The following is a 13,038-nucleotide window of genomic DNA, read 5'->3' as shown; positions in this document are numbered from 1 at the left end:
AGGCCCTGGGGTCCCCAGGCCCTTGGCTCTCTCAGGAAGTGAATGGGGCCCAAAGAGACGTTGGAGAAGGCGGGAGAAGCTGGGGGGCTGAGGCCTCCTCCTTCCATGGGACCCCAGAGACAAGATGGGTCTGGGCTGGCCTGAGGGATTCTTGGCCCCCGGGGCCATGACTGGAGGCCCGAGAGGCCCGAGAGATGGTGGAGGACAAGAGCGAGCTCTGGGAGCTTCTGGAACAACTGGAGGGAGATGGAGGAGGGAGGGGAGCCAAGGAACACGGGGGGCGCTGGGGCCCCGGGAGAACGGGGCACTTGGCAGGGCGAGGGGTCCGCTGGGCTTCTAGCGGGAGACGTCTGGGGGGGTCAGCAGAGAGGTCGGGGCGGGGGAGCCAGATTCGAGGGTTATCAGCCCATTGTCAGCCCAAGTGGGGACAGAGAGAGAAGACAGCGGGCCCAGGACAGAGTCCTTGGGGGTGTCCATGGTTAGAGGGTGCAGTCTGGAGGAAGATGGAGTCAGAGAGGGAGAACTAAAAGTGGGAGTCCCAAACACCCCGAGGGAGGAGAGTCCCCAGTGTCTGAGGCTGGAGGTGGGGCATCCGAGAGACCATTGGTAACTTTGGAGAGGGCAGCTCGAGTGGAAGGGGGTCAGAAGCTGGATTGTCCAGGTTCAAGAGACAGCAGGAGGAGGAGGTGGAGGTAGCTCTGGCAAGCAAGCTTTTTAAGGGGTGTAGCTGCAAGGGGCAGAAGAGATGGGTAGCACGGGTAGAGAGGAGGGAAGGGAGGCCGCTTCAGCCTGTTGGAGGGGAGCGGGAAGCCAGGGCTGTAGGGTCATCCTTCAGAGCTGGGCAGCAGGGAGGGAGACCGGCAGGGCCGGGGCTGGCATTGAGGGCCCGACCTGGATGAGGAGAGAAGGGCCAGGTGGGCATCGAAGTTCTGGGTGAAGGCAGAGGCCGGACGAGGGCCTCTAGAAGCCATAGGAGACTGAGCAGTAATAGTCGGCGTCATCTTCGGGCTGCACCGGTGAGATGGTCAGGACGCAGGCGTTCTGGGCCGTGTCCTTGGAGGCGGAGAAACGCTCGGGGACCCCGGCCCCACGATCCTGCTCCTCCTCCGAGTAATAGTAGAGAAGAAAGTGAGGGGCACTGCCTGGATACTGTTGGAACCAGGAGATCCCGTGGTCCCGGATGTCAAAGTTGGACTTCAGAGCACAGAGCAGCCTGGCAGTCTGCCCCGGAAAGACCAAGAGGGCATCGGGTTGCATGGGCCCTGGATGGGGGTCTGTGGGAGATATGGACACTCTCAGGGGTCTGGGGAAGAGACCCAGTTACTCTTGGGGCTGGCTGGGGATCTGGGGGGGGCACCCAGAGACTCTGGAGACTTGGTAGAGACACAGACACTCTGGGGAGTGTCTCTGGGAGAGACAGGGACCCTCTCAGGGCCACGCCACGCCACACCAGGCCACACCAGCACACCTCCCAGGCTGGCACCCCGGCACAGGAGTTCCCTTTCTTAGTCCCAGATGCTCCCATCTGAGGATTCACCCTTCCCCTTCTGCCTCAGTGCCTTCCTTCCTGTCTCCCAACCAAGAGGTCGACCCTCTGGGGACCCCAGATGGGCTGCCATTACAGATGGGGGGAAGCTGGAGTGCCTGTATGCCGTGACTTCCGAGGCTGCACACCACCACCACTACCCCCCCTTTCAGAATTCCCCAGCCCCAACTGTCTGCCAACATCTTGAAGGCGCATGTGTCTCATTCAAATGATGGAAGGGATCACTGAGTGCCACCAGTCCATGACCACCCACGTCAACGAGAGGCAGCCACTGGGCTTCTTGTCTTGAACTCTTTCCGAAGTCACACCGTTTCACTTGGGGACGTTCTTATAGTTGTTTCTGTTGTCTGCAGCTTCAATAGACCCCTCTCCAACTTTCCCCACTTCTTCTTGCTGGAGTCTGCCAGCCTCCCAAACCCCGTGGCCCAGTTGGCAGATTGGCTCCTCTGGGAGTCTCCCTTCCCCCAGTTGTCAGCCCTCCTCTGACACCCCAGTTCCTGGACTGCCCAATCATTTAGAACAAAGGAAAGTGCCCACAAGTGACTGTTTTTCTCCAGATAGGGCTTGACCAGACCCTCCCCTCCAACCACCCATGGCCACCTAACTCTGGGCTGGTGCCTCCTTGCAGCTCCCAAGGAGCATGCCCTCCAATCGTACCCTCAGGTCCTTTTCAGGAGGGCTTCCCTCTCAGTCCTGACTTTGGGAGGCTGATTTCTGTTGCCCATAGGTGAAGGGGACTCCTTCCAGTTTCTTCTATGGGTTACTTTCCCTGGGGTGCCATACTAGTGATGACCAGTCCTGAAGCCTGGGGCCCCAGGGCCCTTTCGCACTCCTGCTATTGACTCCCCACTGCCTCCACCCCCCATCCCCCTACCCTAGTGTAGACAGAAAAGCTAGTGGGAGAGGGAGCCGCTGCGAGCCTCTAAGCCTAATTCTTCCCCAATCCCTGCAGACCTTGGTCAGGTTCCTTTGGTTCAGACTCACTTTCCTCTTCTCCAAAATGAGGGGGTCTCATGAGTTCTGGGGAACACAAACCCAGAAGCCCCTGGGGCACCCCCTTTCCTGCTTCTGCTCCCCAAGGACAGGTCACTCACTTGCCAAGAGGATGCCCATGGCGTTGGTCAAGAACAGAACCAGCAGCTGGGTCATGGCTGTTCAGTAGCAGGAGTAGGCTGGGGCCCCTGAGCCTCCTGGGCACCCTTGGGGCTGAACTGGGGCCCCTCCCACCCCCTGCAGCAGCAGAGTCTAGCCTGGCCAGCCAGAACAATGCATGCAAATAAGCTGGGGAGGTAGAGGCAGACCTGGGCTGGGGCTAGGAAGGAGGAGGGATGGGGAGGGCGCCAGCTCAGGCTCTATGTCCCTCAGGTGCTTCCTGTCCTTCCCTTCTCTTTCCAATCACACCCCAACCACCAAGCATGAGGAATGAGGACACAGGCACAGAAGACAAAAGACAGCTGCCCCCCATCCTTGAGAGACCCCAGCAGCCCCGGACTGGTGTGGTTTCTGGGAGAGGAGGGGCTACCAGACCCCAGGCTAGCAGGGATGGGTCTGCCCAGGGAGGTGCGTGCAGAGGGAGAAATTCAGAGACTGCTGTGCCTGGGAGTGACACTCCCCTTGGCACACTGCCTTGGCCTGGGCTGCCCTCCTCTCCGTGTGCATCTCCCTAGACCCCGGCTTCAGCAGATGGTTCAGGGGCCAGGCTCTCGAGCAGTTTAAACCTCTGCTAGCTCCTTGGAGCCTTTTCTGGGGGAACTCCCTTCTCCTGCCTTCCATTGTCAGGGTTCACACCCAGCAATGTCGGGGTTCAGAATTCAAATGACACACGCTCTCTCTCGAGCAAGGAGGCATTTTACTGGGCACTGTTGGAACAGGGGGCTGAGAGTTGGGAGATACGCTGGCAAAAAGAAATCTGGCCCCTCGTGTATATAGGGAGAGAAGAAGGAAGAGAGAAAAAAGGATCTCAGAATTCAGTCTACTTGGAGAAGATGGCATCACCAGTTACAAAGAGAACTTAGACTTGTCATGAATGGGTTTGCTAAGAAAGGATGGCAAAGAAGCCCCCCAGCTGCTGAGAAGAGGTCATTAAGTCTCTGGGCAGACTCTTTTCAGATATGGGTTTAAACAGGTCCAGAGAGTGGCACGAGACCCAGGCAACTCGAAGACAACAAAGCCTTGGGCAGAAACAGAGGCAGCAGTGCCGCTAATCAAGCCATGGCTAGGATTTCCAGTTCTAGCAGGGACCCAGGAAGGGTACTCAGCAGATCTGAATGTTGGGGAGGGGACTCATTTATTGGGGACCTCCCATCACCAGGATCATTCCTGCTCTTGCTGTGGACTAAGCATCTATCAAGGCCTTACTTTAACTGGTCCCCTCTTCCCTGTGTCCCACAATTTCTTCTTGCTGCTCCTGTCCCACCTCCCTCCTGCAGTCCAGCCCCCTCCCTCACTCTGCCTCCCCTCCTCTCTCCTCTTTGGTCTTCTCTTGCTATTCTGCCCTGCATCCTATTGTCCCTTCCTCATGTTCTACTCCAACTCCTCTTCCCTCAGTTTCTCCAGCTCCAATAAGAGCCCAAAGCTTGGCTCCAGCAGTGTCTATCCCTCCAAGGTAGCCATGTACTCCGGCTGTTCCATCTACAGATGGAAAAGGACAAGATGTGCCAGATGTTAAACTCAATATGGTCCCACACTATAAATTCAAGCCACGGGAAAGAGGTGAGTTGCAGGCCTTAAAGAAAGATTTCCCTGATCCCAGTCAAGATCCAGTTGGCTTTAGTGAACACTTTAATGTTATACTGCTATCCCATCCCCCAGGGATAACAGCCATTTTCCAGGTAATTATAGCTTTAGTTGGGAAGAGCAAAGCCAAGAATTGGTACAGAAAGACAAAATACATCACCTTCGAGGAGCTTTGGGAATCAGATTGGGTAACTTATACAGATCAGCAAATGGAGATGCCTTAATACAGGCCATCCCATTTGCTTTTCCCCAACAGGTGGATTTTTCAAAGACCAAAACTGGTATTCAAAGACAAGATGAGACTGCATTTCCATTTTCTGATTGTTTAGCAGAGGATTTTGATGCAATTTCAGATCTAAAGCATGAAAGGGAAAGAGGACAGACTCATGAAATATTAAATTTATCCAGCCAGACTGACAAAATAAACATCCACAGTTCATAACTGAATTGGAGCACAGTGGGCATTAACATTGGCTGCCCAGGCAGAGAAAGAGAAAAGAGAATTGTGAGCAAAAAAGGAAAAAAAAAAACATTCACTGCAAGATGCTTGGGTTCCACAAGAATGTGAAGGGAGAGTTGTGAGTTTACATTGCAAAGACTAGGGTAAACCTTTATTGTGCCTATGGGCACAATCTGATCAAAAACTAAGATTAGGCCAGGTCCACCCCACCTATTATAAATTAACCTAGGGGCTTGACCTTTCCCTGTGCACTTACTCAAAGAGATAACTGTTCTTACTTATTAGTATAATGAGCAGGGTGGGGGAAATGTATGGGGACCAATGTATCAATTAGATTGGGACCTCAGGCAATGACTGGCATGAGGGGACAGGAACTGGGACTTTTTTTTTAGGTTGTTGCAAGGCAAATGGGGTTAAGTGGCTTGCCCAAGGCCACACAGCTAGGTAATTATTAAGTGTCTGAGGTCTGATTTGAACTCAGGTACTCCTGACTCCAGGGCCTGTGCTCTAGCCACTGCACCACCTAGCCACCCCTTATTGAGAACCATTTTAATCACTCTGAACTGAGGATTCATGAGCATTTATAACAATTTGGGGGATCACCCACAGTATTAACGTAAATCTTTTTTCCCAGTATTTTCCTGGAAGAACATAAGAAAGTGCGTGCAAAAGGCTTGAGTTCAAGCCCACTTTCTTGGTGTTCTCTTGGGGAAACAATCTCAGAGATTTCTGGGAAGATTCACCTGGGTTTGGAGTCAAGAGTGATTAAAAGGTCTGGGGTTAAGTACTGTGGTAAGGGGTATCTCCAGGGTTGGTGGTGTTGGTGGCCAGCACCTCCCTAGCAGACTGAGAAGTCCTCCAGGTTGGAGATCTATCCCAAAGGAGAGGCCAGAGGATAATAGGGTGCCCAGAAAGGAGGGAGGGGGATTTGGGTTCCCTTTTCAGGAATTTATCCAAAATCTTAAAGCTCATCAAAGAGAAGATTGCCTCCAGGCTGGGGGGCAAGGGTGCCTCATGGTCAGCAGCTAATTGGATCCTGTGTGCTGTATGAGTGAGTTTGAATGCTCCCATGGTGTGTGTGTGTGTGTGTGTGTGTGTGTGTTCTATGTCCCATCTTGTGTAAGTGGTCTATGTTAGTAATTTCTGGGTCTGGAGACTCCATCTAAGTTTTAAACTGAGGGAGCTGAGAGTTGGGCCCAAGAGTTTCAGAAGGTGAGGGAGGAGGAAGTAGTTCTGCAGCATTCCCCTCCTGGAGATTAGACCCTACCTCACTGAGCCCACCTTAGCTGTGCTGGTGTGGGGAGTTAAAAAGAAAAGGGGAAGGGGACTCTTTTTTTAAAGATTTTATTTATTTTGAGTTTTACAATTTCCCCCCCAGACTTACTTCCCTCTCCCCATCCCCCCACAGAAAGCAATTTGTCAGTCTTTACATTATTTCCATGGTCTACATTGATCCAAATAAGAGATAACAAGATCAAACAATAAGATATCAGGTTTTTTTTCCTAAATTAAAGGGAATAGTCCTTGAACTTTGTTCAAACTCAACAATTCTTTCTCTGGATACAGATGGTATTCTCCATCGCAGACAACCCCAAATTGTCCCTGGTTGTTGCACTGATGGAATGAGCAAGTCCATCAAGGTTGATCATCACCCCCATGTTGCTGTTAGTGTGTACAGTGTTTTTCTGGTTCTGCTCATCTCATTAAGCATCAGTTCATGCGAATCCTTTTGGGCTTCCCTGAATTCCCATCCCTCCTGGTTTCTAATAGAACAATAGTGTTCCATGACATACATAGACCACTGTTTACTAAGCCATTCCCCAATTAAAGGACATTTACTTGATTTCCAATTCTTTACCACCACAAACTGGGCTGCTATGAATATTTTTGTACAAGTGATGTTTTTACCCTTTTTCATCTCTTCAGGGTACAGACCCAGTAGTTGTATTGCTGGAACAAAGGGGGTGCACATTTTTGTTGCCCTTTGGGCATAGATTCAAATTTCTCTCCAGAAAGGTTGGATGAGTTCACAGCTCCACCAACAGTGTAATAGTGTCCCAGATTTCCCACAACCTGGCAAGGGGATTCTTAAAGAGAAAAAAATGTGGTTTGGGGCTGAGTTTAAGAGAGAAAGAACTTTTAAAAGAAAGATTGAGAAGCTACAGGAAGGAAGATTTCTTATTCTTATGACTGGAAAAGATCCCATGCTTTCTCCCTGTGTAGGAAGAAAGGGGTGGGAGTTGGCTACATGGTGGATATGTGGCAGTCTTTTTTTTGGGGGGGCAGGCAGTGGGGTTAAGTGACTTGCCCAAGGCCACACTAGGTAATTATTAAGTGTCTGAGGCTGAATTTGAACTCAGGTCCTCCTGACTCCAGGGCCGGTGCTCTATCCATTGTGCCACCTAGCTACCCTAATATGTGGTAGTTTTGATCCCCTATACCATCTTGTTAAGACCTGAACTCTAAACTGAGTTCAGCTGAGGAGCACCCCATCTGTGGGGGGGGGGGGCAGGGGATTTAAAGTACTTAAGCCTTAATGGAAAGAGAACCTGCCACAGGTGGGATATGTGATTGGGAAGGAAAAAAATATAAAATCAGGGATTGGAGACATGTGTTGAAAGGAAATCATGTTTAATGAATGTCTCTGCTCTGACCATGTGGCTTAAAAGTGCTGACTGATTCCATTTTTAAGGTTTCTGAGCTGGAGTTTTGGGAATCATTCTGAGCATTTTAAAAGAGGGGAATTAGTGTTGTACAGAATGGGAGGAGTTAAATCTAGATTGTTAAAGTGGTTTGGGATTTTAACTATTGTAACACCTTTGAGTTAAAGGAAAGTGGGACTTGTGTTACTAAGATTAAAAATATATAATTATGTCATCAGGGCTATTTACTGTTTTCTTTTGGGAAAAAGTTCTAATTCATTTTAATATTAAGCCTAATAATGATAACAATCATATTTTATATTGGATGGAGTTTTTGGAATGTGAGCGCTGGGTTCTCTGTACAAGGTACTCTAAGGCTTTCTCCTTTGCACATACTCAAAGAGATAACTGTTCTTGCTCATTAGTATAATGAGCAGGGGAAATGTAGGGGAAACAATGTATCAATTAGATTGTGACCCCAGCCAATGATTGGCATAAGGGGCAAGAACAAGGCCTTTCAGAGGGCATAAAAGACCTTCCTTTCTGTGATTATTTGCCTCTCTCCCACCTAGAGAGAGGTGTGCCATTTATTGAGATATCTTTATAGAAACTGTTTTAATCACTCAGGACAAAGTATTCATGAGCCATTTATAACATTCACTATGCAACTTAACTAATGAACAACTCCCATGCAAAACCTGCATCACTAGGATCTAGTGTGAGGATCAAGTAACGGATTACCAGTACATTGGAAAAAACAATGTAATGCCCTTCTCAAAAAGCTAGAAAGCAATAAAAACTAGGAATTAAAACATCCTTGCCCATCGCCTTTCTGGGAATTTAAAACTTCTCTTTCTGCTCCTTGGACAGCTCCATTTTGTCCTGCCTAGTTCTTCAGTAGTTCCCAAGGCCCACACCCTGCCATCTCTCTGGACTTTGACCTCTGGTTTGTTTGAAGACTGTCACCTTTAGTGGTGATTGTCATGAATTTCCAGTCCAGTGGGTGCTGGTGACTTGTTCCTAGAGAGTACTGGCTTGTCGGGTATGGGTATCCCCTTGTCTTTGTGTTTCTGGAACTCTCTAGTGTGAAAGCAATGGAATTTTTCCTTATAGTTTGTGGTCATCTCTGCTTTGAGGTGCTCTGACTTGGTTTATGTGATTTTACAGATCTTTGTTTAAATTGTGTGTTTTATGTGGTATGGGCAGAATGAAACTCTTGGCTGTCTCTGCTGGTCAGTTTTGCTGTGTTTTTATTGGTCTATTTTTCCTCTTAGATCTCTCTTTTCAAATTAGATCTTTTTCCTTTCCAAAAACTCATGATTTTCCTGAATGTTATCTATAAACAAAACAAATCTGCTGGAGTGAGAGAAGAATTGGACATTTTCTTCAGGGATCTTGCAAGACATGTATACCCCACTAGCATGAGGCACATTGAGGTACAATGCCATCTGTTATTATAATTTTAGAAACCTCCCACCTGGATTCTCATAGGCTCTACGAATTTGAGGTACAGTCTAAGAGGTCCGCCCATCCCATGACATGCTCCTAATATGATCCCCCATCATACAATACATGTTAAGTTGATGAACCTCAATCATCACAAGGGTTAGGTGGTATAATATTCAAGTACCTAATTGCACAAACTCAGTTGCCTTAGGTCACCCCAGACTGGTTGGGGACTGGTTCCTTCTAATTTGGAGTTTGTCATCTTTGAAATGGGATTAGGAGAACTCTCCCAGTTTGTGATTGTCTGGGGCCATTCCCCCTTTGGAATGGATTTCAAAGGGAGCCTCCATCCTGTGGAGAACAACAGCACCCCACATTTCTCACACTGAAGATCCTGTTGTTTTGGGGGGAGAAAAGGGTTCTATTTTTCTATTTTTGCGGAGTTTGGGTCTTTTTGAGTGACAAGGTTTGTGTCTTAGTAAGAGGTACCTGAAGAAAATTATAATGTCCTAAATTTACTTTCTGACTGGTCTTAACTAGCATAATAATAATAATAATTAATATCTGAAAGCAGAGGTGTGCTGGTTGCTTCCCTTAGTGGCTCTTCTCTAGTCTCCACTGGCCTGGAGATTTGAAGAGTTCATAGGGTTTATCTTGAGGTTTAGGAGGGCTAGGCCAGAGCCCTTCAAATCTCAACACAGGATTCTTATTCTTTTCGAGATTAGTCTCTGTGTGTGTTCTGAAGGAAGAAGGAAAAGAACTACTGAAATTAAGAACTGTTTTAAAGCTCTACGATCTCCTTCTTCAATAATATGAATCAACTGTAATTTTTTTTATTTGAATTATTGGGGCATGTGGAAGATGATCAATTTAGAGAGGGAAATTATTCCCTCTGCAATGGAGGCTCCTACTCCTGTTGCAGTTTTCGAGTTCTGGAGATCAAGTCAATGCACTTTTGGTGAAGTGCCTCGGTTCAAGAGAACCATCTATGTAGGATGATGTAACATTGTAATAAAATGCATAAAAGTCCTTTTCATCTGCAACTTAATTCATTGCAAGTGACAGTAACAGTTTGATGAAATCAGGGACAAGAAACTGTTATAAATGGCTTGTGAACACTTAATCCAGAGTGATTAAAACAGTTTTTATTTGTAAATGGCACAGCTCTCTCAAGGTGGTGGTGGGGAAGATCTCAGAAATGGGAGGTCTTTTATGTAGTTTGAAAGGCCTTGTTCCTGCCCCTTCATCCCAATCATAGTCTGGGGTTACAATCTAATTGATACATTGGTCCCCCAATATTTCCCCCACCCAGCTTATGATACCAATGAGCAAGAACAGCTCCTTGAGCAGGTGCAAAGGAGGTCAAGACCCACCTTAGAAAGGTGGGCACAGAACTATGACCAAAGGGCAACAAAAATGTACATACCGTTTGACCCAGCAATACCACTACTGGGTCTATACCCTGAAGAGATGAGGAAAAAGGGTAAAAACATTACTTGTACAAAAATATTTATAGCAGCCCTGTTTGTGGTGGCAAAGAATTGGAAATCAAGTAAATGTCCTTCAAAACTGTGGTCTATGTATGTCATGGAACACTATTCTATTAGAAACCAGGAGGGACAGGATTTCAGGGAAGCCTGGAAGGATTTGCATGAACTGATGCTGAATGCAATGAGCAGAACCAGAAAAACACTGTACACCCTAACAGCAACATGGGAGTGATGTTCAACCTTGAAGGACTCCCTCATTCCATCAGTGCAACAATCGGGAACAATTTTGGGCTTTCTGCAAAGGAGAGTGCCAGCTGTATCCAGATAAGGAAATGTGGAGTTTGAACAAAGTGCAAGGACTATTCCCTTTAATTTAGGAAAAAAAAAAAACCCAGATATCTTATTGTCTGATCTTGTCACCTCTTAGACTTCTCTTTAAGGATATGATTTCTCTCTCATCACACCCAATTTGGAACAAGGTACAACATGGAAACAAAGTAAAGACTGACAGAGTGCTTTCTGTTGGGGTATGGGGGGAGGGAAGCAAGATTGGGGGAAAAATTGTAAAACTCAAATATCTTTAACAAAAATAAATTTAAAACCTTAAAAAAAAAGAAAGGTGGGCACACCCATCTAGTCTCAGTTTGGGATCAGATTGAGTCTTTTTTCTTTAAAGCCTGCCCATAGGCAACAATACAGGCTGACCCAGTCTGTGTAATGTAAACTAACAATCCTCCCTTCACCTTCTTGTGGAACCCAAACACCCCCATATTCCTCACAAGGAGAAAAGGTTTAAATCTGTAAACTTTATAGGCTTGTATAATAAATCCTGAGCAGTTCTAAGATTCCAGGACTATATGTGAATTCTTTGACTTTCAAGACCTCTCAGTCTAAAACTGGCCACACCAAACCTCCAGCATCACTTAAGGTTGGAAAGAGTCCCTACAAAGGGCAAAGGTCACCCAGAGGAGAGGTCCAGGACTGGGTGAGGTCAAGTGTTGGACCCAGCACAGGGGGCCAAGGAATGACAGCCTAGGTTAGATGGAGGCTTGGCTGGTCAACTAATATAGGTGGAGGTGGGAATGGGGAGGGGCCTCGGGGCTCCATTCTGCTGGGGTGGGGGAGCTTTCCTGATCTGCTCCAGATCCCCCTCCCAAAGTCACTCTTCATGGCTCTAGGGCCATTAGTCATTGAACCTGGGAGGGGCTGGGGAGTGTTCTGGGCCTGGGGTAGGTGCAGTCATACCTTAGAGGCAGACTTTCCAGCACACCTCTCCCTATGCACTTAAGCTCTTCTCAACCTTTTTAGGTGGGGCCTGGTATTGTTTAAACCTGGCTCCCAATAGAGGAGTCAGTCTATCAGACTAGGTTTCTCAGGCTCTGAATCTCCAGCTGGTCCCATCTTTCATAACATGGTGTTCCCTGTGACCTGAGCCATGGACTACCCCTGTAACACTTAATAATTGCCTACCTGTGTGACCTTGGGCAAGTCGCTTAACCCCATCGCCTTAAAAAAAATTTTTTTAAAAAGATGACAATAAAAAAAAACTATTTTAGGGGCAGCTAGGTGGTACAGTAGATAGAACACAGGCCCTGGAGTCACTTTCCCTAGGGAACATGTATGGGCAAAAAGAGAACACCCTGAAGGTTTGGGTTTGAGGGAGGGGAATCACAAAACATCCAGCCTCAGACACTTAATAATTGCCTAGTTGTGTGACCTTGGGCAAGTCACTTAACCCTGTTGCCTTAAATAAAAAAAAAACATTTGAATCACTCTGGACTAAGTATCATTGTGAGCCTTTGATGACAATTAGGAGTAAAGACCAAAGATACTGCTTGGAAATGAAGCCTGCAACTAGCCTCAGATTGCCCAGTTGTTGAGAGGGTGAGGCCCTTTTTCAATCCAGCTCAGCTGGAAGAGCTGGGGCAGAGCCTGGAGTGGAGAACTACTGAAGGGAGAGGAGAGGGTTTGTCTTCCAGTTCCCTCTCCTTCCCTCTATGGCCCAGACTCTGAGCAGTAGCCCCAAAGGGCTGACAACTGAGTTGGGGCCACTCAAGAACATGGGAATACGGAAGGACCAGGCAGCAGCCATGGGGTGATTTCTCAGGGCAGAGAGAGGGGCGGATAGACCTTCCAAACCTAAAAGAGTCACCCATAAAATGACATCAGGACAATGCTACCAAAAAAAGGAAGTAAGAACTGCTCTTGGGGGGTAAGCCAGGTAGCACCAGCTCTAGAGTCAGGAGGACCTGAGTTCAAATCTGGCTTCAGTCTCTTAAAAATTACCTAGTTGTGTGACCTTGGGCAGGTCAATTTAACTTCATTACCTTGCCAAAAAAAGGCACATCAAAGCAAAACCAAACCAAACAAAAAGAACTGCTCTTGTTCAATTGTTGAAAAATCTTCACTGGGGCTTCATCCTAATAAATCTGAAAGCTCAGGCAAATGGAGCAAAAGGAGATTCCTATGGCCCACCAGGCTGTATTACATGGTCCTGGTCTCAAGCCCCAGGCTTTACCTTTGAAAGACAAATTTTCCTAACAGAAGATCATTCTGATAGATTGAAAGCAAAAAAGCATCTGGGCTAGTGCTGTATAGCTGCCATGGTGACAATCTGGGCCAGATCCTGATTTCTAGGGGGAATCCAAGCACATGTGGCTGGAAGATCTGGAACATTCCTTCCCTGGGGTTGTCATGTATATCTTGAAAAGGAATGGA

At 47.6% G+C, this 13,038-nt stretch overlaps 2 protein-coding genes across 2 annotated transcripts in view; both read right to left on the bottom strand.

The window, feature by feature from the left end:
* The window catches only part of LOC141497082 (uncharacterized), an 857,774-nt gene that overhangs the window by 402,226 nt on the left and 442,510 nt on the right, over nucleotides 1-13,038 (bottom strand). The gene's annotated exons all lie outside the window — the stretch shown is intronic.
* On the bottom strand, nucleotides 358-2,744 carry LOC141497200 (pre-B lymphocyte protein 3-like). The gene is made up of 2 exons (XM_074199849.1): nucleotides 2,641-2,744; nucleotides 358-1,274 (listed from the first exon to the last, which is right to left on the bottom strand). The coding sequence occupies exons 1-2, from the start codon at nucleotides 2,693-2,695 to the stop codon at nucleotides 961-963; spliced, it is 369 nt and encodes a 122-aa protein (XP_074055950.1). The 5' UTR covers nucleotides 2,696-2,744; the 3' UTR covers nucleotides 358-960.

This window comes from Macrotis lagotis, chromosome X (assembly GCF_037893015.1).
Source record: "Macrotis lagotis isolate mMagLag1 chromosome X, bilby.v1.9.chrom.fasta, whole genome shotgun sequence".
In the NCBI taxonomy this organism is placed as follows: Eukaryota; Metazoa; Chordata; class Mammalia; order Peramelemorphia; family Peramelidae; genus Macrotis; species Macrotis lagotis.
This window is presented reverse-complemented; position numbering and strand designations above follow the sequence as displayed.

Excerpts from the sequence above, each read along its gene's own strand:
- LOC141497200 (XM_074199849.1), bottom strand. The coding sequence starts at position 2,695 with ATGACCCAGCTGCTGGTTCTGTTCTTGACCAACGCCATGGGCATCCTC. Across the intron at positions 1,275-2,640 it reads CATGGGCATCCTCTTGGCAA|ACCCCCATCCAGGGCCCATG; the intron begins GTGAGTGACCTG and ends TATCTCCCACAG.